At 45.9% G+C, this 23,129-nt stretch overlaps 2 protein-coding genes and 2 long non-coding RNA genes across 9 annotated transcripts in view; 2 read left to right on the top strand and 2 right to left on the bottom strand.

The window, feature by feature from the left end:
* ATP6V0D1 (ATPase H+ transporting V0 subunit d1) overlaps positions 1-6,906 on the bottom strand; it is a 37,853-nt gene extending 30,947 nt beyond the window's left edge. Inside the window, exon 1 of the mRNA XM_020884898.2 lies at positions 6,666-6,906. Coding sequence (XP_020740557.1) covers positions 6,666-6,795 — 130 coding nt within the window. The 5' untranslated portion in view covers positions 6,796-6,906. The remainder of the gene's footprint in view (positions 1-6,665) is intronic.
* A 95-nt stretch (positions 6,907-7,001) lies between these two features.
* On the top strand, positions 7,002-15,749 carry LOC110131975 (uncharacterized). 4 transcript variants are annotated; one of them, XR_011482187.1, is made up of 5 exons: positions 7,002-7,489; positions 9,152-9,248; positions 10,813-11,121; positions 12,712-12,971; positions 13,309-15,749. It is a non-coding gene; the product is annotated as an uncharacterized lncRNA (long non-coding RNA). The 4 variants fall into 4 exon arrangements; XR_002312319.2 differs by lacking the exon at positions 9,152-9,248 and having other exon boundaries at positions 7,005-7,489; XR_011482188.1 differs by lacking the exon at positions 10,813-11,121 and having other exon boundaries at positions 7,010-7,489.
* The window catches only part of AGRP (agouti related neuropeptide), a 37,028-nt gene continuing 21,535 nt past the window's right edge, over positions 7,637-23,129 (bottom strand). Inside the window, exons 1-5 of one of the 3 annotated variants that reach the window (XM_070451144.1) lie at positions 9,540-9,912; positions 8,564-8,631; positions 8,317-8,453; positions 8,067-8,158; positions 7,637-7,877 (exon numbers count right to left, since the gene is read on the bottom strand). In XM_070451144.1, the coding sequence (XP_070307245.1) occupies positions 7,695-7,877; positions 8,067-8,158; positions 8,317-8,446 (405 nt within the window). In that variant the 5' untranslated portion in view covers positions 8,447-8,453; positions 8,564-8,631; positions 9,540-9,912 and the 3' untranslated portion in view covers positions 7,637-7,694. Of the gene's footprint in view, positions 7,878-8,066; positions 8,159-8,316; positions 8,454-8,563; positions 9,155-9,539; positions 9,913-23,129 lie in introns of those variants that run through there. The other 2 variants (XM_070451142.1, XM_070451143.1) reach the window with 2 other exon arrangements.
* LOC139029902 (uncharacterized) lies at positions 17,736-22,871 on the top strand. The gene is made up of 2 exons (XR_011482189.1): positions 17,736-21,596; positions 21,765-22,871. It is a non-coding gene; the product is annotated as an uncharacterized lncRNA (long non-coding RNA).

The raw sequence follows: 23,129 nt of genomic DNA, 5'->3' as shown, positions 1-23,129 counted from the left end.
CCCTGCAGACTGTTCTTCCCACCTCCAGTGTGGCCCCAACCCCTTGGAAACACACTTTTCAGACTGCGGGTACATTCTACAGTACAAAGCAAGTAGTCTTACCCTCCCATCTCCTGCGTTCAGGACAAAGCCCTTCCTGCAGTTTTTGCAGTTCTTCAAAGTTAATCTCTTGAGACCTCCCTGGTGGCTAGTGGCTAAGACTTCACACTTCCACTGCAGGGGGTGTGGGTTTAGTCCCTTGCCAGGAAACTAAGATCCCACATGCCACAAGGTACAGCCAAAAATTTTTAAAAAGCAGCAACAACAAAGATAAACTCTTTCCAGCCACATTCCTGGCCACATCACAATTAGTGCTGAATACCTAACTGTGCCACTAATAACTCATTAGTGCCACTCCTGGAGACACCATCTATGTTTGCATCTGCAATTTGATGTGACTAGTGACGGGTCAAGACCAGCCTGGAGTCTTACTTTCCTCTTCCTATATAAGACTGCCTCTTGTGAAATAATGTTGAAATGCAGAAGAAAATGCTGTAATAACTAGAAGGCAAGTGACTCAGGACAGAGAGGGATAAAGTGCTCTGGAAGACAACCAACAAATCAAGCATGTGAGCTCTTCGACCGTGATCCCTGAGCATCTAATTCATTGGCTGAGGAAAACTATCCTTGGGACCACCAAACTCACATGGAAGCTGAGAAAATCACAGAGCTCCTCCTCCTGAATGTTAATATATTTCTTTACAACAGGAAGGAGATGTGCTGAATGGTCCAAGTGTCAGGGAGAGCCCCCATTCCAAATTAGGAACTCACATCTGGTACCCATCAGCTGAGTTACAGCTGTATAATCCAGCAAGTCACATGCTTTTTCAGTATTTTCCAAGTTTCTGAGTAAGAGGAGAGCTAATTCATTGCAAAATCCTGGAAATAATGACCAACTCAGCAACAATGAGAAACCCCTGGACTCATATTATGGTCCCTAAATATCTTTTTTCCTATAAAAAGAACCAGGTTGCCTAAGAGAAATGATGACTCTAGGTCTGGATCAAAAAATGTACAAGATAACATTACAATATAATGTCATCTTAGCAGTAAGGAAGATTACAGGCTTACGTCAAAAAACTTATACAATAGGCAGCATAATTGTATCAGCTCCCATTGGCCAAAGGACAATTTGAGCATCCATAAAGTTAAAAGATTGAAGCACAACAAATATATTAAAAGACTAAGTGTGTTATGATACTAACCAAACAAAAAGAAGAGTAAACAAACCTCATTAGTCATCTTTGGAGGATGTTGGAAAACCAACTCATTATTTTGGAAGCTAGTAAATAAGGGAAAGAATCAAGTATTTATCTTGCCTCTCTGATACAGATGGTATTTCACGGTAATCAAGTACTAGATTCAAAGTACTAGAGGGTTCAAAGTACTAGAACTTTTCAGCTTTAGAAGGAACTCTGCTAGCAATTGCAGAAGGAAACATAAAATTAAAATACCTCCATTTTGCAACCCCTAATGAAATCACGGTTCTAGGCAATAAACATCAACGATTCCTTTGTCATAAAAAGGAGAAACAACTAAACAGAAACAACTCTCAATAGAAGCATGAACACTACCTATTAAATATTGCTTTTAACAAATAACCAGATTCTAATTAAGTTTCTTGATCTAACTACCAATTAACAAAGGACATGTTACAGCAGAGATAAAACAAGCAAAACTGAGATGAAGGAAAATCTATAGAGAGGTGGGAGCGGGGTTCAGGATGGGGAACCATGTACACCCATGGCTGATTCATGTCAATGTAGGGCAAAAACCACTACAATATTGTAAAGTAACTAGCCTCCAATTACATTAATTAAAAAAAGGAAAATCTATAAATTAATAGATTTTATACTAAAATATAAAAAATCTATAATTGACCCAGCTCCTTCAACAAATAAAAGGAAAAGTGAGAGAGAAAACCTATATACTAAATACTTGTGATAGCATCAATTGCTTGATTGATGGATAACTGGACTCCAAGTCAAACAAATTGTATTAAAAAATCATTTGAGACAATCAGACAAATTTAAACCCTAAATGGATATTTGATGACACCCAAAACTAATGTTTCTTTTAAAGGATGAACAATAGGGTTGTGGTTATGTTAACAAAAAAGTCATGATCTTTTTTAGAAACACCAAAATATTTATAGCTGAAATGATACACTGCCTGGGATTGACTTCAAAATAATTGGAGTGGGGTGATAAATGCAGCTATTACTGACACAAGATTGATAAAGGTAACAAGAACTGAACAACTTGTAATTAGGTGTCTGTTACTTACAGGTTCATTATACTATTCCCTCCAATGTATATATGTTTAATGATTTCCATAATAAATGAAAGAGAATAATGAGGACTTTTTAAAAGGAAAGGGGAGATTTTGGATGGCACAGCCAGAGCCTCACTCATACTTGTATTCCCAGCAGCCAGTCAAATTAATAGCAATGTTTTTAGGCTGAAGCCAAGGTCAAAGCTGAGGGCTCAAGCTCGGAACTATGTTAATGCCTGGAACACCTACTTGGCTCTTTTATTTGGCCCAGAAGCTTGCACAGAGTAAGCCTTCAGGAAGTGTGTTTTTGAATGAACAAATGAAGACGCGAACATCAAAATATTACTACACATATTCCTCACGATCTGAAATATGTTCACTTAGTCACATCCAACCACCTTGAATTCAGCCAGCCTCTGCAGAAGGTGGTGCCCCAAGCCACCACTCTCTCTGTCCCCACGTCCAGTGCTGAGGGGCCAGGGGCTTCCTCTCCTGGGCTCACCCCAATTTTTAAAAAAATTTTTATTTTATTCATTGGCTGCAACAGGTCTTAGTTGAGGCATACAGGCTTCCATTGTTGTGCTGCGGGGGCTTAGCTGCTCCAAGGCACGTGGGATCTTAGTTCCCTGACCAGGGATTGAACCCATGTCCCCTGCACTGCAAGGCAGATTCTTAACCACTGGACTACCAGGAAGTCCCTCACCCCAATTTTTTTAAACCAAGGGTCTGAATTCCCAGATTTGTGCTCTCATCCCCCAAACCCCACCAGCCAGGACTCCTTTTGGTCTCGCTGATGGCCCAACTATTTCTCCCCAACATGCTGGTCTCTCTGCCTGAAATGCTCCTGCCCGGCGCACCCCACCTCATCCCCACCCCAGCTCTTGCTCAGCTGGCTCCTCATGGTTCACACTTCAGCTGGAAAATCCTTTTCTCAGCAAGGCTTTAACCAGCCCTCTTTAAAGAGAGTTCACCTCTGATTCTCCATCACTTCTCCACTGACCTTTTCACAAGCATCACCCTTAATATTCCTTTGCTTTGCCATAGCAGTAATAGCAGTTAACACACTGACTACTTACCATGTGCCAAGTGTTTTACAGCGATTATCTTTTTTTTTTTTTCTAAACAGTTCTCTTTATTTATTTGGCCACACTGTGAGGCATGTGGAATCTTAGCTCCCCATCAGTGATCAAACCCATGCCCCCTGCATTGGAATGCAGAGTCTTAACCATTGGGATGCCAGGGAAGTGCCTACAAGAATTATTTTGTTTAACCTTTACAATCGCTCCATCAGTAAATATATATGTATATATAATTTTATTTATTATTATTACCCTTTTGCAATTGATGAAACTCAGGACAGAGCAGTTACACAGCCACAGAGCCATGAAGTAATAAACCCACATTTGTAACCACGCTGCTACACTGATTGCTTGTCTTTTCCTGGCCCCTTTTAGTCTCCACCCTCAGACCATAAGGGAACAAGAGAACATTATTCACAAAGTAACTCAAACCCTACTACAGTGCCTGGCATAAACAGGTGCTCCGTAAGTATATGTGGAATGGATGAAAGTATTCAAAGTAATACTGTGTTAAAAGAAAAAAAAAGTAACACTATGGGATTTCTCTTTATCTCTAACCCACCTCCTCTTCCCCACAAGTCCCTAGGCACAGGACCCAGCTTCCAGGAGGTATTAAGCACATGCAGAAATACTTAAGAGCTGGGAAGAGCTTCTGTGACCACCCAGCTCCATCCCTCAGTTGATCAAGTGGTAGGACTTTCTCCTACCTCTGAGAAGAGATAGGCAAGGTGGACAATGGAGGATACATGGACTTCAGAGGTCCGAAGAGACTGAGTTCTAGCAAAAGAGGTCAGGAGCAGATGCACTGATGAAGTGGAATGCAGGAAGGAGGGCTAGGGTGTGGTGGAGGGTCAAGAAGTACCCGCCCTACCTCGCAGAACAAACACCCACTCACCACCCAATGCCCCAAGCCTTCTGGAAACTGTCCCATTTCTAAACATATTCATTGGAAGCCTCCTCTCCTCAGGATACAGCTACGGATCTCACCAGGGACCACAGGCTTCCTTGGTCTCTCCTTCCCACCTTCCTCCCCACTCTTTCCCTTTTCCCTGGAGAAAGGAGGCAAAAGCATTCAGCAACAAAGGGCTGAAGGCCAGGCCTTCAGAAGGCCTTCTTGTAGAGGACAAGAGGAGTTTCTGGGCACTTCTTCCTGCCTTTGGTTATCTCCAGCCCCTGAAATTCCTGAGCATATCCAGCAGAGTCCCAAGAATCTCAAACTCTATGTTAAGTAATTTCTAGGAAAGCAGCACAGATACCACAAGAGCTGCAACTTGATGGAGGGGGCCAAAATTCCAGCCTAGCATGGCCACAAAGGGGTTCTAAGATGGATTGGTACAGGGTCTGAGCCTTAAAGAGTAAGAATCACTGGGCTTCACCAGGATAAGAAAGAACAGAGGAAGTGGCTAACGCAAATAATACTGAAAGGAGCTAACATTTATCTATCTCAGTGCTTGTTGCTGAGCTAAGTGTTTTACACATAACAACTTGTTGTTATCTAAGGATTTGGTGAGAAAGGCACTGTTAATGTGTCAGATGAAGGATCCAAGGCCTAGAGGTGTTGAATAACTTGGTTAAATTAGGTGATTGAGTAATTGGTGGGGCTGGGATTCAGTCAGATTTGAAAGTCCAAAGTCCATCACAAAATGTGCACCAAAAGTTGGGAGTGGCTTACATGAGGGAAAGAAATGTGTGAAAGAGTGAGGGAATCCCTGAATGTCACACTAAAGGACTGGATGGTGATCCACAAGGGGACCATGTGTGAGCAGTGCTGTAGGAAGAATGGCCTAATGTGTTTGGAGGATGATAAAAGATCTTCTGGGAACTCTGTGCCCCCAGAAACTCTACAGGGGTGGGGCAGGAGGGCAGCAGCAGGAGTGAGGAAAGCCTAAAAAAGAAACAAATTTATCAAATGCCAGCTGGTAATCTATGCTGTCCACATTCAGATTTAAGCAAACAAAGATGTTCCTCCAGTCCCAGTCAGTCCATAAAATTCCCATTAAATACCACTGTGTGCCAAGCCCTGCCCTGTGCAGCCTCTCTGTTTCTCCTCTGTTTGCCACAGTGAGGACAATGAGACTGCTGGCAAGTTCCTACAACCCAGCACAACCACTCTCATCAGGGAGGTGAAAGACATTTTGCACATTTACGTTAAAACCATAATGCCCACAATTGTATCTGAATTGTAAGTTTTTAAAATTTTAAAGGATTTATTTTCACATCACTGGCCTAGTTTGCAAGGTCCATAGTAACTGTTTTTTTTTTAATTGAGCTCACTTTTAACCTCAGTAAATTTATGAGAAAATTTTTTCCTGAAGGTGAATCATCCGGCCATCTTCCCGCTCCAGCTACCAACCAGAAGGCTAGCAGTACCTCTGTTCAAGGCGTATCACCTGGAGGTGAGGGATGGGAACTCACTGCCCAGCCACTGTGCCCTTCACTACCACCTGGGGGCAGGGGTGGGAAGCGAGAGGAAGAAGAGAAGGCTGGACTAAGGGAAGTCGCTACTTCAGTAAATCTGATGCTGTGCCTCAGGGAGTCAATCCCACTTTGGAGCTGTGAATCCTGGGAAGGGAAACTCCGCTTCTCACCACTCCTATGCTAAGCAACCCTATCTCAATGCATCCTCATGGAGGGGGTGGGAATTATTGTCAGATACACGTGTATGAACTTCCAGACTTTCAGGGCTCTCCCAAACACTGCCTTCAGGAGACTGCTCAGCCAGTGGATCGGCGACGGAAGCAAACTCTAGCTAAGCTGGCCCAGCAATTCTCCCGAAAGGCTCACTCCGCAGGAAAACACAATGATCCCAAAGGCCTTGGTGTACGTGTTGGGAGGGAAAGCAGGGGACTTTTTTCCGTTTAGCTTCCATAAGCGCTGCCAGGAGACAGCTCTCTCGCTACGTCAGGGGAAAGAGACTTGTATGAGCACATCTCGCAGCAACTAACCACTCCCATGAGGCCCTCTCTTCCAAACTACACGTCGGGCAAAACGGGGGAAGAAGTGGCCCCAGCAGAGGCGAACCACTGCGGTTCTTAATTAAAGCTTCGTTTGCGTTTGGGCCTTCACTGAGCCGCAGCTTGAGGTACATTCCCTTCCGGCGCACCCATCAGCCCCCGGATTCCCAGCAGGCCTTTCAGGCCCAGATCCGGCTCCCCGACCTCTAAGGCCCTTCAAGCACCCCCAGATTCCCCTCCCAGACCTCAGAACCTTCAGGCCCGGCTCGATCTCCTTGCCTGCCTTTCGAGGCCCATCAGCCCGGCCCCCGCGGCTCACCCTCGAGCGTCTCGCACTGCACCAGGTTGAGGTAGTCCGCCTGGCTGAGCACCCCAGCCTTCAGGCCGCGCACCAGTCCCTCCAAGTAGCCATTGTCCACGTTGAAGTAAAGCTCCGGGAAGAACGACATGGCTGCAGCGGGGCGGCTGGACCGGAGGGCCCGGACCGGCCGGCACGCAGCACAACTCTTAAGATCAGCTGACGCGGCGGCCGCAGCGGGCTGTCAAGTGCGTCAGGTGACGCGCAAGCGGCTCACGTGACAACGACGGGGCGGGGCTTCACTTCCGGATGGTTTCGGCGCAGAACGCTTGCGCAGGTGTAGGCTGGGGCGGGGGTGGGGGGCGGTTGGCGCTGCCCTCTGACGCCTGCGCGCTGAGGGGAGGCGGGGGCGGCCTTCCTGCTCCCTAGAGAGAGCGGGTTGGAATGTTCCAGGCCAGCCGCTTGGTGGCGCCCGTGAAGCGGGGATTCGATTGGGCCTTCACTCCAGATCTCCTGAGTCTGGTACACCTTGGTGCTGTGGCGGCCCCAGAAGTAGAGATAGGAATGGGCGGCCCTTCTTATGCTTGGAAATATTCCAAACTGTTGAGCCATCCTTCCCCTGAGAGGGACTGAGGTCGGGTGAGGGCCAGGCTTCGCTAGGGGTCACGCGTCGAGTTAGCCGCGAGCAGGCCCTGGAGCCTGAGGCTTGTTAGCATGCTGGGAGGTACAACCCCTCTGCCTCCCTGTGTCCCCTTCCGCGCATTTATCATCAAAGATTCTCAAGAGCAGGAGCGCGGCCCTCCTCTGTTTCTCCCAGCGGCGCCTGGCGCTCTAAGAGCTCGCATGTAAGTGACTCGTGATGGGATAACGCAGGCCCTGGAGTAAGGGGGGGGGGGGGGTATGTGTGGTGTCGTGGCTTAGAGGAACCTCCACCCCTGCCGTGACCTCCCCCACCTCCGACGACGGTCACGTTCGAAATAACGCCACAACCCTGGGATTGGTCCCATCCTTTTATTGGTGCCCCCCAGCCCTGACCCGGACGTCGACCAGCTAGGTGCGGCTGCAGGGGTTCGTGGTGGTACCCAACTTGCGGCAGTAGCAGAAGGCATTGAAGAAACGGCAGTAGCAAGTGGCGCACGGGTCGCAGCAGGGTACTTGGTGTCCCAGACAGGATTCGTGCAGCCTTACGCAGCGACGTGGGGAGCGTGGCTTGCGTCCTTCCGGATCTAGCACCTGCAGGGTTTGGGGAACATGGGCCTCCAAAGGCAGGTTCAGGGACCTGCCCTGATCAAGTTAGGAGAGGAGTGGAGCTTGGGGAGGGATGGTCTGCCGTGTTGCCTCAGGTGAGAGGGTCAAGTAGAGATAGAGGTTGACGCCCCCCATTTAAAGACTGTGGCCACATCCCTTGCCCTGAGCAGTTACCTCTGCTAAGGCCTTGGCCTCTGCTTCCTGCAGCAGCGCCTCTTCGTCCTGTTCCTCCGTTGTCCTCTTCAGCAATGGCTGCAGGCTTATGCCTGAGACAGGTAATGTGAGGGCAGAAACCCCCCATGCACAAGACACCTGCCTCCCAGGTCTGGGATTGGGGAAGGGGAAAGAGACTAATACAAGGCAGAACAATTTGTGACCAGAGGGTGTCCAGGCCCCACCCAGCCCCATCACTGCCCACACTCACCTTGGAGCTCTAGGAATAAGGCTTCGTCAGGCCTTCCAATGCCCTCCAAGGGAGCAGAGCCCATTTGGGCCCCCTGCATGGTGGGCATTGCCAGCAACAGGGCACAACTCAGCAGTACTGCGGTCAGCATGGCCTGGCTGAGTGGGAAAACCCACCACTTAGCCCCTCTTCATCCCTGGAGCACCCTCTAGATGCCCTATCCCAGACCCCTAGAGAGTAGGAGTCTCAGCCCAACCTGAGGACTTACCTCTGCTTGCTGGATCCTCGTCCCAGGAGTTGCTGACCATTCCGTGTCCCCGGCTTATATGGCAGGATCTAATGAAGGGCCCACACGTGACTGCTTCCTGCAGCCAGGGTATGAGGGGCCCTCCCCAGAAGGTGGGAGCACAATTCAGGCCTCTCTCACTGGAACCAGGGCTCTACAAGAGGGATGCTCATCTCCAATTTGGAGTGAGGGTTCCAGGAGCCCATCAAAATTTGGGAACAAGATAGGGTGCCCAGGGCCCCCAAATTTCTGCAGGAAAGGGACCTGGGGGATGGGTAGGCTGGAGTCATTAGCAGTAACCAGGCAGGCAGCCCTGAACGCTTAATTTAATTTGTGGCCCTGGAGATGGTCATTCAGACCCTACGCATGGCATGTTTCCTTTGCTTCCAGGAACTTGGGTCAAGGGCACTGAAAGGTGGGTGATGGGCCAGTAGCCAAAGCCGGGTGGGGTTGGGGTGCAGACCCAGACTCTAGGTTTTGGAGAGGAGTAAGGAGGGCAAAAGACCACTCAGCCAAAAGCAGGCCCTCTACCTCCCTCTCTGGATCTATCTCTGCTCCCCCTTCCTCCAGGCTTCTCCAAGATCCCACCCCTGCTCCTACCCCCACACCATTTTCTGCCTGCGGTTCCTGGAAACCAAGGTGACCGAACGGACTGTTCCCTTCCCAGGTGGGCGAGCAGCTTCAAAGTAAAAAGCTTTCAGACCGCCTGCTTCATTAGTGCTAATGGCTGCTCCTTTCCGCCCTGTGTTGTCAGACTTTTGCCCACGCCTGGTTGCATCAGCACGAGGGAAGTGTGAGGACTGCTCTTTCATAGAGATGGTGGGATGCACAGGACTTCCTGCCCCAGCCTCCCCTCACCACCACCTCCCGAAAGGGCACTTTATCACACGCTTGCCAATTGGGGAAAGGGATGTAGGCTGAATCAGCTTTCAGGATTCAGTGTACAACGTGAACTGACCGAAGACAGCAGGAGGATGAAGAGGCTGTTGGGACTTGCAGCCCAGGTTCACATGGGCTATTCTGACCAGGCGAGGCCTGAGGAAGTCCTTGAAAGTGGTTGGAAACCATAGGTTATCATCTGGAGCTCAGTGGCTGTCTTCACTTGGGTATGTGGACACAGGGTGTTGGTCTCAGGGACTGCCCAGGTCCCTGGTTAGGTCCAATGGGGAAGACAATCAAGAAAAACAACCACCAAAACATAGTGGAGGGACTTCCCTGGTGGTCCAGTGGTTAAGACTCCATGCTCCCAGTGCAGGGGTCTTGGGTTTGATCCCTGGTCAGGGAACTAAGATACCACATGCCACACAGCATGAAAGTGAAAGTGAGGTGGCTCAGTCACTCTTTCTCAGTCCCGACTCTGCTTCCCCGTGGGCTGTAGCCTACCAAGTTCCTCCGTCCAGGGGATTTTCCAGGCAAGAATACTGGAGTGGGTTGCCATTTCCTTCTCCATGGGGTCTTCCCAACCCAGGGATTGAACCCAGGTCTCCCGCATTCCGGGCAGACGGTTTACCCTCTGAGCCCCCAGGGAAGCCATGCCACACAGCATGGTGCCCCCCCCAAAAAAATACAAAAACAGAATGACCAGAGAAATATAAACATTGGATATTTAAAGATATTAAAGAATAATTGTTAACTTTTTTACTTGTGATGATGGTAGTGTACTCATTTTTTAAAGCATTGTTCTCTTTTAAAGAAAAATAATGTATTTAATGATAAAATGATATGAAATATGAGGTTTGCTTCAAAATAATCTGAGGTGGGGGAATAGCAGGAGGTGATATAGATGAAACAAAATTGTTAGTGGAGTTGGTAATTGTTGAAGGTGGGTGATGAGTACATGGGCCTCATTATCCTGATACTACTACTTTTGTATATATTTGAAATTTTCCATAATAAACATTTATTGATGCCCTTTCCCACCCCATCCTCCTCCTGCCCTCAGCTCAGTTTTACCCAGCCACGTTCCTAACACTGAATTGGCCCAAAGCATGATCTGTGGGTTTCTTGTTACAGCTCTATATCTCTATTTATGTCTATGTGTATCTATGACTTGTGCATCAGTATTTAAAGTTAATATTCCATTGGCTTATCAAATTTTTTAAGTTTTACAAGTAATCAGCCTTTGACTTGATCTTTCAAATTTTGTTACAGTTAAGTTCCTGCCTTTCTATCATTTTCTATTTTCATAGTATTTGTTAATCCTTACATTTGTCTTCCTTCCTGACGAACAGCGTTGCCTACACCTAGTAGTCTACAAAGGCTCCTTGGGAGCCCTTTCCATCTGCTGAATACAAACACTGCATGAGTGATTTTTCGGGTCTGGAACTGGCCTGATGTTCCCAAGACAAGGCTTTTTGGCAGAAGGAGCTTCAGAAATGTGTGACATGTCCCGGATGGAGGATTTGGGAGACCTGGGGAGATACAGAGACTACTTCGTGAGGCTGGGGACAGACCCCAGACATCGGGACCCTGGCTTCAAGGAGGAGGAAGGAGAGAATGTGAATGCTCTGTGCCAGATATCAAGTGTGGGGACAAAGAGGGTTGGTTGAACCCTGCATGTCGCCTCTTTTTCCTCCAGCAATTTAGTCCTCACCCCAGGGGTGCTGTTCCTGCAATATCCTGCAGGGAGCAGCAGAGCACCCACTGGCGCTCCCAATCTAGCTTTATCCTGATACCTAGATCCCCACTGGAACACTTCCCCCACCCCCCCAACCCCATGGCTCATCTGTAGGGCTTCCCTCCCTCTCTGTCTGTCTGTCTCTCTCTCTCTCTCTGTGTATATATATATGTATGTATGTGTATATATATATGTAATTTTTTGACTGAAGTATAGTTGATATAATGTGTTAGTTTCTGGAGTACAGCAAAGTGGGTCAGTTATACATACATGTCTCCTTTTTCATATTCTTTTCCATTATGGTTCATTACAGGATATTGACTGTAATTCCTTATGCTATACAATAGGACCTTGTTGTTTATACATTCTATATATAATAGTTTGTATTTACTAGTCCCAAACTCACATTCTAACCCCTCCTGCCCCCCACTCACCAACCACAAGTCTGTTCCCTATGTCTGAGAGTCTGCTCCTATTTTGTAGATGAGTTCATTTGTGTCATATTTTAGATTCCACATTTAAGTGATGTTCATATGGTATTGGTTTTTTCTCTTTCTGATTACTTCATTTAGTGTGATAATCTCTAGGTCTATCCATGTAGCTGCAAATGGCATTATTTTGTTCTGTTTAACGACTGAGTAATATTCCATTGTGTGTATATACTACATCTTTATCTCATTTTTCAGTGGACATTTAGCTTGTTTCCATGTTTTAGTTATTAGGAGTAGTACTGCTATTGATGTAGGGGTACATGTATCTTTTTGAATTATAGTTTTGTCTGGATATATGCCCAGGAATGGGATTGCTGGATTATACAGCAACTGTATTTTTAGTTTTTTGAGGAACTTCCATACTGTTACCCATAATGGTTGTGTCAATTTACATTCCCACCAACAATGTAGGAAGATTCCCTTTTCTTCACCACCCTCTCCAGCATTTGCTGTTTGTAGGCTTTTAAGATGACCATTCTTATCAATGTGAGGTGGTACCTCACTATAATTTTGATTTGCATTTCTCTTATAATAAGCAACGTTGAGCATCTTTTCATGTGTGTATTGGCCATCTGTATGTCTTTGAAGAGATGTATATTTAGATATTACAGGCTGGGGTCTCTTGAGCCCTCACCCGAGGGGCATCCCACTGTGATCAGGAGCCCCTAGGTGGGAGAGTCGTGTTTGTTGCACGAAAACCAGTGCTTGCCATTCTCCCATTCATTCGGGAACTGTTTGAGCACATGCTTCAAGACCAGCACTGTGCCAAGGCGTCTAGACTTAAAGGCTAGGTCAGACACCGTGATGACCTGAAGCTTCTGATTCTGGGGTCAACCAAACTTCATGGGTTTGCCTATTGCCATGAAAGTGTAGGCTGAGGTCAAGCCAGGGAGAGTGGGGCATGGTGCAGAGCCAGCTTTTGGATGGAACACCCTTTCCCCTGACTGTAAGAGGGCTCAGGCCTAGAGACACTCATTCCCCCTCAGACCTTGCTCTAACTCCCTCTTCCTCTCCCCACACAGGCCTCCCCTTCCATGCAGATGGTGGGGCCTTAATTGGAGGCCTGCAGAACAGCTGAGCTGTGGATGGAGTGCTCAGATGAAACTTCTGAAAAGGTCCAAGGAAGACAGATAGGACCAGCCAATATGACTCATAGCATGTGACTTGCAATTTGGACACATGGACCCCTCCAAGGTGGCAAAGGGCATTCTCAACTCCAGCTTCAGCCCCTTCTGAAGACATCTGCAAATCCCAGTATCCAAATCTCCAGACACCCAGAGAGGTAGCCAGTCCCTCCTCCTCCCTGCCAGGTCCTACTTTTCTGAGTACAATCTTCAGTCTTTGGAGATGTTGCAGGACCCTACCTTCTGCCTCAGTAGAAGGTTATCCCTGCCCTCAGTATATCCAAAACAGTACACCAACCACCACACTCCCAAGAAATCCACCAAAGTGGTGGAGAGCTTGTTCCATTCCAAGTGATAAGAGGACCCCTGAGTACAGCAGAGTTTCTGGGGAGTGAAACTGAGTCCCTAGCAACCCTCCACAGAGGCATGGCACTATTAAACTAGGGAGGGGGCACTTGGGATGTCTCCTGAATTGTTTCTGTTTCACACCCATAGAATGGAGCAACCTGACTCTGTAAGGATGTTTAGTGGCTCAGCTGCAGCCCTGGGAGCAAAGGTGATTGCGAAGCAGGAACCACTGGACTGTCTGGAAATGATTCTCAACCTAGCAACTACTCTTTGTGCTAAAGACCCAGGGATCCGCCTACCTGCTCACCTCTGCCACTCATTTCCTTGCAGGTAAGAACAGAGGCTACAGGAAATCTGGACATAGGCAAAAAATGCAGCCTAGGGTAATGGGCACAGAGGTATGACGGTACCTGGCTTGACAGGTTCAAAGTGAGCCCAAGATCAGCTCAAGAAAGCAGAGAGAGCTGCAGCTGCTCCCAGAGTTCTCTGGACTCACTCCTTTCTGCAATACCCCTCCTCATCCCCTCTGCCTCCAGCTACAAAGAAGGTCTAGGAGGTGTAGGTATGGGAGCTGGGAGGGGATTGAGTCCTATTGGGGAGCAGTCATCTGGGGGTGTTGGATGGAAAGGATAACCTTCCAGCTGAAACCAGACCCCTGGGGCACATCTCACCCAGGCAGCAAGCCCTTGCCTGGTATGGGGGGAAGAGCTCATAGGGTGGCCCCCACCAGCAGCCCCACTGGTCACCACTTCCCAATTTTGTCTCTGTAGGCCCTGCATTAACTGTGTCCACAAAGCCCTGGGTAGGGGTCCTCCTCCCAGCTCTGGCCAAAGGCAGGCATTGTGTCAGGACCTGTCATAGAGGCAAGTTTTCCTCCTGGCCTCATCCGTTTACCTGCTAAGGTTTACCTAATGTCCCGTAGCAAGACTCCCGTTGCGTGTACTGTCAGTGGGACATGGAACTGCCCAGGCGGCACTAGTGGTAAAGAACCTGTCTGCCAATGCAGGAGACAGAGGAGACACAGATTTGATCCCTGGGCTGGGAAGATCCCCTGGAGAAGGGCATGGCAACCCACTCCAGTATTCTTGCCTGGAGAATCCCATGGACAGAGGAACCTGGCAGGCTACAGTCCTTGAGGTCACAAAGAATGGGACACGACTGAAGTGACTTAGCATGCACGACGAACATGGAACTAAACATTAGCATCCCCGTTTTACAGATCAGAAAGCTTTAAGTGACTTAGCTTTGATTACTCAGCTAAAGAAGGACTGGCCTGCTTTCCCTTCTTTCTCTCATGGCCCAGGGTATGTTTTAGAGCTGGAGAAAAGGCATAGTTATTCTGTGTGTGCACTCATGCCAGGCCAGGTTCAACCCTAAGGTGTCTCCCCACACACACCGCCTGCTTGTGGGAACTTTCACTCACCTATAGTGCTGCCAGGAGTGCAAAGACGAACGCAAGCCAGCCTCTCCAGTGGGCTAGGTTGGCTGCCATAGCTGTGCTGAGTGTCCTTTATTCTCGATCACATTTCTAAGTAACTCAGGAATCAAAGGAGAAATCACAAAAGAAACTAGAAGTGTTTGAAATTGAATGATAATTTAAAACAGTGTATCAAAACTTATGGGAATGGACTCCCCTGGCAATTCAGTGGCTAAGACTCCCTGCTCCCAAAGCAGGGGACCTGGGTTCAATCCCTGGTCAAAGAACTAGATCCCACATGCCGAAAATAAAGATGAAAGATCCTGCGTGCCACAACTAAGACCTGGCACAGCCAAATAAAAAATATTTTTTAAAAATTTTCTAAACTTATGGGAAGCATCTAAAGCAATGCATATTTAAGTAGATTTACTAGAAAAGAAGACTGGTTGAAAATTAATTACATAAGCTTCTTTAAGTGGGGGAAAGATATTTTCAATAAACAGTGTGGGAGCAAGTAACTGTTTACCTGTACCTTTACCTGCCTTCACAAAAATTAATTTGAGATAGACCATCAACATAATTGTGAAGGAAACTGGAACCCATTATACAGAGTGAAGTAAGCCAGAAAGATAAAGACCATTACAGTATACTAACACATATATATGGAATTTAGAAAGATGGTAACAATAACCCTATATGCAAAAAAAGAAAAAGAGACTCAGATGTATAGAACAGACGTGTGGACTCTGTGGGAGAAGGCGAGGGTGGGATGTTTCAAGAGAACAGCATCGAAACATGTATATCTAGGGTGAAACAGATCACCAGCCCAGGTTGGATGCATGAGACATGTGCTCGGGCCTGGTGCACTGGGAAGACCCAGAGGGATGGGGTGGAGAGGGAGGTGGGAGGGGGGATGGGGATGGGGAATACATGTAAATCCATGGCTAATTCATTTCAATGTATGACAAAAACGACTGCAATGTTGTAAAGTAATTAGCCTCCAACTAATAAAAATAAATGGAAAAAAAAATAATTGTGAAGGTAAAACAAATAAAGATTCTAGAAAAAACATAAAATATCTTCATAACCTTGGAGTAGGCAGAGATTTCTTAAACAGGACAGAGTACTAACCATCAAAAACTAATAAATTAGACTTCATAAAAACTAAGAACTTCTGGTCATTAATTAAAGATAATTAAGAAAGTAAAATGATAAAACACAAACTGGGAAAAGAACATTACAATGAATGCATAGACTCAAAATATGACTCAAAGAATTCCATAGTCATTAAAGAAAAAGGACTTGAACCGACCCTTCACAATAGAGGATTTCCAAATGGCCAACAAGCATATGGAAAGGTGCTCAACATCACTAGAGAAATGTAATTCATAGAGAAATCTGAATTAAAACCACAATGAGATACTGCTATATACTGACTAGATTGGCTAAAATTTAAAAGATCGACAGTACCAAGCATTGGTAAAGATATGAAATAACTAGAACTGGTAAGAGGTAAATAAGAAAACTGTCACACAGCACAGGGAATGTAGCCAATATTTTATAATAACTTTAAATGGAGTCTAATCTATAAAAATATTGAATCACTACATTGTACACCTGAAATGAATACAACATTGTAAATCAACTATACTTTAATTTTTAAAAATCTACTAAAAGCTACTCCCTACCTGTGGGAATATAAACTTCCTGAGACAAGTACTGATTTCTTGACAAATATGTTATTACTTACAAGTTGAGTTTTCTGACCATGGAGGTAGCTACTGGGAAGGCTTAGTGGGCCATGCATGGGTACTAATTCTCCTAGCCAATATTGCTTGTCTATGTTAAATACTACTATGTACATGTATATGTTTACAGGATACCATTAGAATTCACTGTATGTACAACCTTTCCGTTAATGCAGTTTGGTTAGTGGTGATCTTAATAACTTAATTCAAAAGGAATCAGCATAATTACTATTTTTTGTGTATGTGTATGCACTTAGTGGTGTCCAACTCTTTGCGACCCCATGGACTATAGCTCACCAGGCTGCTCTGTCCTTGGAACTTTCCAGGCAAGAATACTGGAGTGGGTTGCCATGCCCTCCTCCAGGGGATCTTCCCTAACCAGGGGTTGAACCTGCCTCTCTCATGTCTCCTGCATTGGCAGGCAGATTCTTTACCACTGAACCACCTGGGAAGCCCCAGTATCACTGTTGGGCAACCATAACTCCCAACATCAAACTTTCTCAACTGTTCTATTTAAAAATCTCAGAGGGAGAGGATACTGAATATGCTTTTATTTAATCAGGATTGATGAAATTATACCTTTTAATTAAGCTAAATTGGTAGTTTAAAATTCTATATTAAATTTGTTAACCATAAACTATATTGTGAAATAGAGTCAATATTTTGTTTCATATTTAATGGCATTTGTTTGACATAATAGGATTTAATATTTGTAAGGTCTCATGTGAATTACTTTTCTGCCTGCACCCTTTAGAAAAAAGTGTGAAAGCCACAATATCAGTAATCTCCTCTCTGTAAGGTTCAGTTCAGTTCAGTCTCTCAGTTGTGTCTGACTCTTTGTGACCCCATGGACTGGAGCAAGCCAGGCATCCCTGTCCATCACCAACTCCCGAAGCCTACTCAAACTCGTGTCCATCGAGTTGGTTATGCCATCCAATCATCTCATCCTCTGTCATTCCCTTCTCCTCCTGCCTTCAATTTTGCCCAGCATCAGGATCTTTTCCAAGGAGTCAGTTCTTCACATCAGGTGACCAAAGTATTGGAGCTCCAGCTTCTGCATCAGTCCTTCCAATGAATATTCAGGACTGATTTCCTTTAGAGTGGACTGGTTGGATCTCCTTGCAGTCCAAGGGACTCTCAAGAGTCTCCTCCAACACCACAGTTCAAAAGCATCAGTTCTTTGACGCTCACCTTTCTTTATAGTCCAGCTCTCACATCCATCCATGACCACTGGAAAAACCATAGCTTGACTAGATGGACCTTTGTTGGCAAAGTAATATCTCTGCTTTTAAATATGCTATCTAGGTTGGTCATAGCTTTTCTTCCAAGGAGCAAGTGTCTTTTAATTTCATGGCTGCAGTCACCATCTGCAGTGATTTTGGAGCCCCAAAAAATTGTCTCTCACTTTATTTTTTGGGGCTCCAAAATCACTGCAGATGGTGATTGCAGCCATGAAATTAAAAGACGCTTACTCCTTGGAAGGAAAGTTATGACCAACCTAGATAGCATATTAAAAAGCAGAGGCATTACTTTGCCAACAAAGGTCTGTCTAGTCAAGGCTATGGTTTTTCCAGTGGTCATGTATGGATGTGAGAGTTGGACTGTGAAGAAAGCTGAGCGCAAAAAAACTGATGCTTCTGAACTGTGGTGTTGGAGGAGACTCTTGAGAGTCCCTTGGACAGCAAGGAGATCCAACCAGTCCATCCTAAAGGAGATCAGTCCTGGGTGTTCATTGGAAGGACTGACGCTGAAGCTGAAACTCCAGTACTTTGGCCAGCTCATGTGAAGAGTTGACTCATTTGAAAAGACCCTGATGCTGGGAGGGATTGGGGGCAGGAGGAGAAGGGGACGACAGAAGATGAGATGGCTGAATGGCATTACCGACTCGATGGACATGAGTTTGAGTAAACTCCGGGAGTTGGTGATGGACAGGGAGGCTTGGTGTGCTGAGATTCATGGGGTCGCAGAGTTGGACACAACTGAGCGACAGAACTGAACTGAACTGTGTCCATTGTTTCCCCATCTATTTGCCATGAAATGATGGGACCAGATGCCATGATCTTAGTTTTTTGAATGTTGAGTTTTAAGCCAACTTTTTCACTCTCCTCTTTCACTTTCATCAAGAGGCTTTTTAGTTCTTCGCTTTCTGCTGTAAGGGTGGTGTCATCTGTGTATCTGAGGTTGCTGATATTTCTCCTGGCAGTATTGATTCCAGCTTATGCTTCATCCAGCCTGGCATTTCTCATGATGTACTCTGCATATAAGTTAAATAAGCAAGGTGACACAGCGTTTCCCGATTTGGAACCAGTCTGTTCCATGTCCAGTTCCAAACTGGAACCATGTCCAGTTGCTTCTTGACCTGCATACAGATTTCTCAGGAGGCAGGTCAGGTGGTCTGGTATTCCCATCTCTTGAAGAATTTTCCAGTTTGTTGTGATCCACACAGTCAAAGGCTTTGGTATAGTCAATAAAGCAGAAATAGATGTTTTTCTGGAATTCTCTTGGTTTCTCGAGATCCAACAGATGTTGGCAATTTGATCTCTGATTCCTCTGCCTTTTCTAAATCCAGCTTGAACATCTGGAAGTTCACGGTTCACATACTGTTGAAGCCTGGCTTGGAGAATTTTGAGCATTACTTTGCTAGCATGTGAGATGAGTGCAATTGTGCAGTAGTTTGAACATTCTTTGTTATTGCCTTTCTTTGGGATTGGAATGAAAACTGACCTTTTCCAGTCCTGTGGCCACTGCTGAGTTTTCCAAATTTGCTGGCATATTGAGTGCAGCACTTTAACAGCATCACCTTTTAGGATTTGAAATAGCTCAACTGGAATTCCATCACTTCCACTAGCTTTGTTTGTAGTGATGCTTCCTAAGGCTCACTTGACTTCGCGTTCCAGGATGTGGCTCTAGGTGAGTGATACACCATCGTGGTTATCTGGGTCATGAAGAACCATTTTGTACAGTTCTTCTATGTATTCTTGCCACCTCTTCTTAATATATTCTGCCTCTGTTCGGTCCGTACCATTTCTGTCCTTACCTCCGTAACGTTATCTTCACTTAATGCTGGGCAGAGAACATGAAAAAAGAAAACTGGTGTGTTTACTTTTTTGTGGTGTTTACTACAGCTGACCTTCTACCTAGCAGGTTTACTGTTTGATACAAGCCCGAGAGAGATGAGTGTAATGTTTACTAGAAGACATGTATATACAGTGTTCCTAGCAACTTTATTCACAATAGATTAAAAACAAAGAACAATCCAAATATCCATCAACAGGAAAATGGGTAAATAATGGTGTATTCATACATCTGAAAACTACACAGCAATAAAAGTGAATGAACTGCTGTACACAACAACACGGATGAATCTCACATACATAAGGTTGAATGAAAGATGTCAGCCACAGAATAGTGAATATGGTATGATTCTACTTATAGTCATTCAAAACCATAAACTATAATAAATGGTGATACAGCTCCATAGTGATTAACTTGGGGCATTATGGACTGAGCAAGGGAAACTAGGAAGACTTCTGCAGCGCTGGAAGTGTTTTCTGTCTGGGTGGTAGTCACACGGGTTTCCATGTCACTGTGGGTTCTTCCCACACTTTGGACTTTGGCATGATTCTTACTCATACTTGAACCTCTCTCGTTGAACCTCTCCTCAAAGCAGCTTGTGTTGTTTGAAGAGTTCTTCACACCTTAGACCAGAAATCACCCCCTGGAGGTGGTGGCAGTGGGTGCCAGGAGAAAAAGGGTACCTAGTGTCTGGGTCTGGAGAAGGCAATGGCACCCCACTCCAGTGCTCTTGCCTGGAAAATCCGATGGACGGAGGAGCCTGGTAGGCTGCAGTCCATGGGGTCACTAGGAGTCGGACATGACTGAGCGACTTCACTTTCACTTTTCACCTTCATGCATTGGAGAAGGAAATGGCAACCCACTCCAGTGTTCTTGCCTGGAGAATCCCAGCGACGGCGGAGCCTGGTGGGCTGCTATCTATGGGGTTGCACAGAGTCGGACACGACTGAAGTGACTTAGCAGCAGTGTCTGGGTCAGTGCTGAAAACTGTTTCCCTGGCTTGTCCTTACGTGTGTTTGTCTCATCTCTTGTGACACTTGTTTTCTTCCCTGTCCCTGGGGAAATCTTCAAGTTGTAGACTTCTGGGATTTGCAGATTTTACAGTGTGGTTCTACTTCTAGTTTTGTCTGTAGCTTATTTCTCCTGGGGAAAAGAAAATAATTTCCTAAACTCCATATGAATGTGAAGAAAAGCAGTATTTTCCTGGTTGTCATTAAATTTTTTTTAACAGTGTAAAAAAATGATGTCAATGAGATGACAGCAGTTGTAATGAACAGAAAGCTTGATTCAAACTGTCTTAAGTTGTAAACAATGTATTGGCTTACATAATTGAATACTCCAGAAATAGGGCTTGTTTCAGTTGAATGTTGACACAGTGTCTTTTGATTATTTTTTTAAATGGGTCATTTTACTTATTTATTTGGCTTCACGAGGTCCTAGTTCTGGCATGCAGAACTTCATGGCAGTTGTGGGATCTTTAGTTGCAGTATGTGAACTCTGCATCCTGAAGGGAGGAAGGTAGAGAGTAACCACAGTACAGCTTTTGCACAGTTGTTCATCACAGGGATGCTAATGAGCCCTGGAGTTTCCAGCTTCACAACCCCCTGGCCCCCTCTGAGCCATACCCTCAGCTTCCTGCCTCCAGCCTCGAGGGGCTCAGCTCATGCCTGCCCTTCAGTTTTCTCCTTCCTGGGAACTAAGGCCTCTCAGTGACTCAGCTGGGGCCTGCTCCCTGGGGTCAGCAAGAGGAACTGCTGGCTCTTGGGGCCTTCCCCTTGTCAAGGGGAGAAGGGAAGAGGGCCTGAGGATTCCCTATTGGGTGAGAGTCAGCCTCCCCAGGCCATCACTACTCTTCAGAAAGGTTGAGCCAACTAGGGGGCTGCCTGGACATCATGTTTGGTGGGATGTGGAGGGCAGCACCTTCTGTCTTGTGAGCTACATCATCATCCAATTTCAGTATCATAAATGACATAGCAACCTCATCTTATGAGCCTCCTGATGTGATGCAGTAATCGTCAAACTAGTATTCTTACCAGCATGGTTTACCACGAATCTGATCTTGAGGAAGCAATCAGGTAAATCCAGAATACTATATCCAGTGCTAAAACTGGCTTCGACTCTTAGAAAAAGTAATCAGACAAAAAGGCCATGTGTGGGGCAGAGAATACTCTTCTATATTAAAAGAGACTAAAGAGGTGGGAGGGGGGACTGGGATGGGGAGTACATGTAAATCCATGGCTAATTCATATCAATGTATAACAAAAACTACTGTAATGATGTAAAGTAATTAGCCTCCAACTAATAAAAATTTAAAAAAGAAAATAAAAAAAAATAAATAAATAAAAATAAAAGAGACTAAAGAGACCTGACCACCAAATATATAAACCTTGCCTACTGAACTGAAATAAAAATGCTAGAAGGGACACTCTTGAGACCAGTGACTGAATGGCCGTTGATTTCCTTGAATGTAATGGTGGTGCTCTGATGGCGTAGAGGGACTCTCAGCCTCAACATTTTGGGGCCAAATAATTCCCTCTTCTGGAAGTTCAGCAGCGTTTCTGGTCCCTGCCCACTAGGTGTCAGGAGCACCAAACCGGTTCAGGTGCAACAAACTGAAAAATCAGAGATGTTTTGGGATTAGTGAAAGTGAAAGTGAAGTTGCTCAGTCGTGTCCCACTCTTTGCGACCCCATGGACTGTAGCCTACCAGGCTCCTCTGTCCATGGAATTTTCCAGGCAAGAGTACAGGGGATCTTCCCGACCCAGGGATCGAACCGGGTCTCACGCATTGCAGGCAGACTCTTTATCCTCTGAGCCACCAGGGAATCCCGTTTTGGGATTAGCTAGGAATAAAAATCCCCAGGTGGTGCAGTGGTAAACAATCTGGCTGCCAGTGCAGAAGACTTGGGTTCGATCCCTGGGTTGGGAAGATTTCAGAGGAGGAAATGGCAGTCTATTCCATTGTTCTTGCCTGGGAAATTCCAATGGACAGAGGAACCTGGCGGGCCTACAGTTCATGGGGTCACAAAGATCAGACACAACTGAGTACACAGGAATGAAGGTTGCCTCTCATCATGAGAAATACTTTAAAATGGTTAAATGGTGAATTTTTTCTTAGTTTAAAAAAAAATGTAAATTAAAAAATGTCTCTGGCCCAGTGGTGAAGACTCTGTGCTCCCAGTGCAGGGGGCACAGGTTCAATCCCTGGTTGAGGGACTAAGATCCTGCATCCCACATGCCGCATGGTACAGCCAACAGCCAAAAAAAAGTCTCCGTTTGACTTTGTCAGCTATCCCCTGGGGGACAGAATCACCCCTGGCTGAAACCACCGGTGCAGAGAGTACACTGCTGGAGGGGGCAAGGGTGGCGGGAGGAGGGAGTGCAGGCCAAAGGACTGGGTAGGGAAATACCTTATCTGTGACTTACTTTCAAATTGCAAATGCAATAAAATGTTAACCATTGGCAACACTAGGTGACAGGTGTATGCATTGTTCATTTGACTATTCTGTCAACTTTCTATAGACTGGTTTTTTTTCCAAAACCAAAAGAAAATAATTCAACTTGGAATTTTTTGTTTACAACATCCCAAGGGAGCCCTGACAGGTGCCAGCTGCACAGCCTCCTTTCAGGTACTGTTCTCATTAGTACCTGCATCGGGTGAGCCGCTTCATGTCCTTCATCCTCCGAGGGAGGACTCTTTCCTTATCTCTTTCACTACCTAGCTCCCTC

This window comes from Odocoileus virginianus, chromosome 20, assembly GCF_023699985.2.
Source record: "Odocoileus virginianus isolate 20LAN1187 ecotype Illinois chromosome 20, Ovbor_1.2, whole genome shotgun sequence".
NCBI classification, from domain to species: Eukaryota; Metazoa; Chordata; class Mammalia; order Artiodactyla; family Cervidae; genus Odocoileus; species Odocoileus virginianus.
The sequence above is the reverse complement of the archived record's forward strand: the minus strand, read 5'-3'. Positions and strand labels throughout refer to the sequence as shown.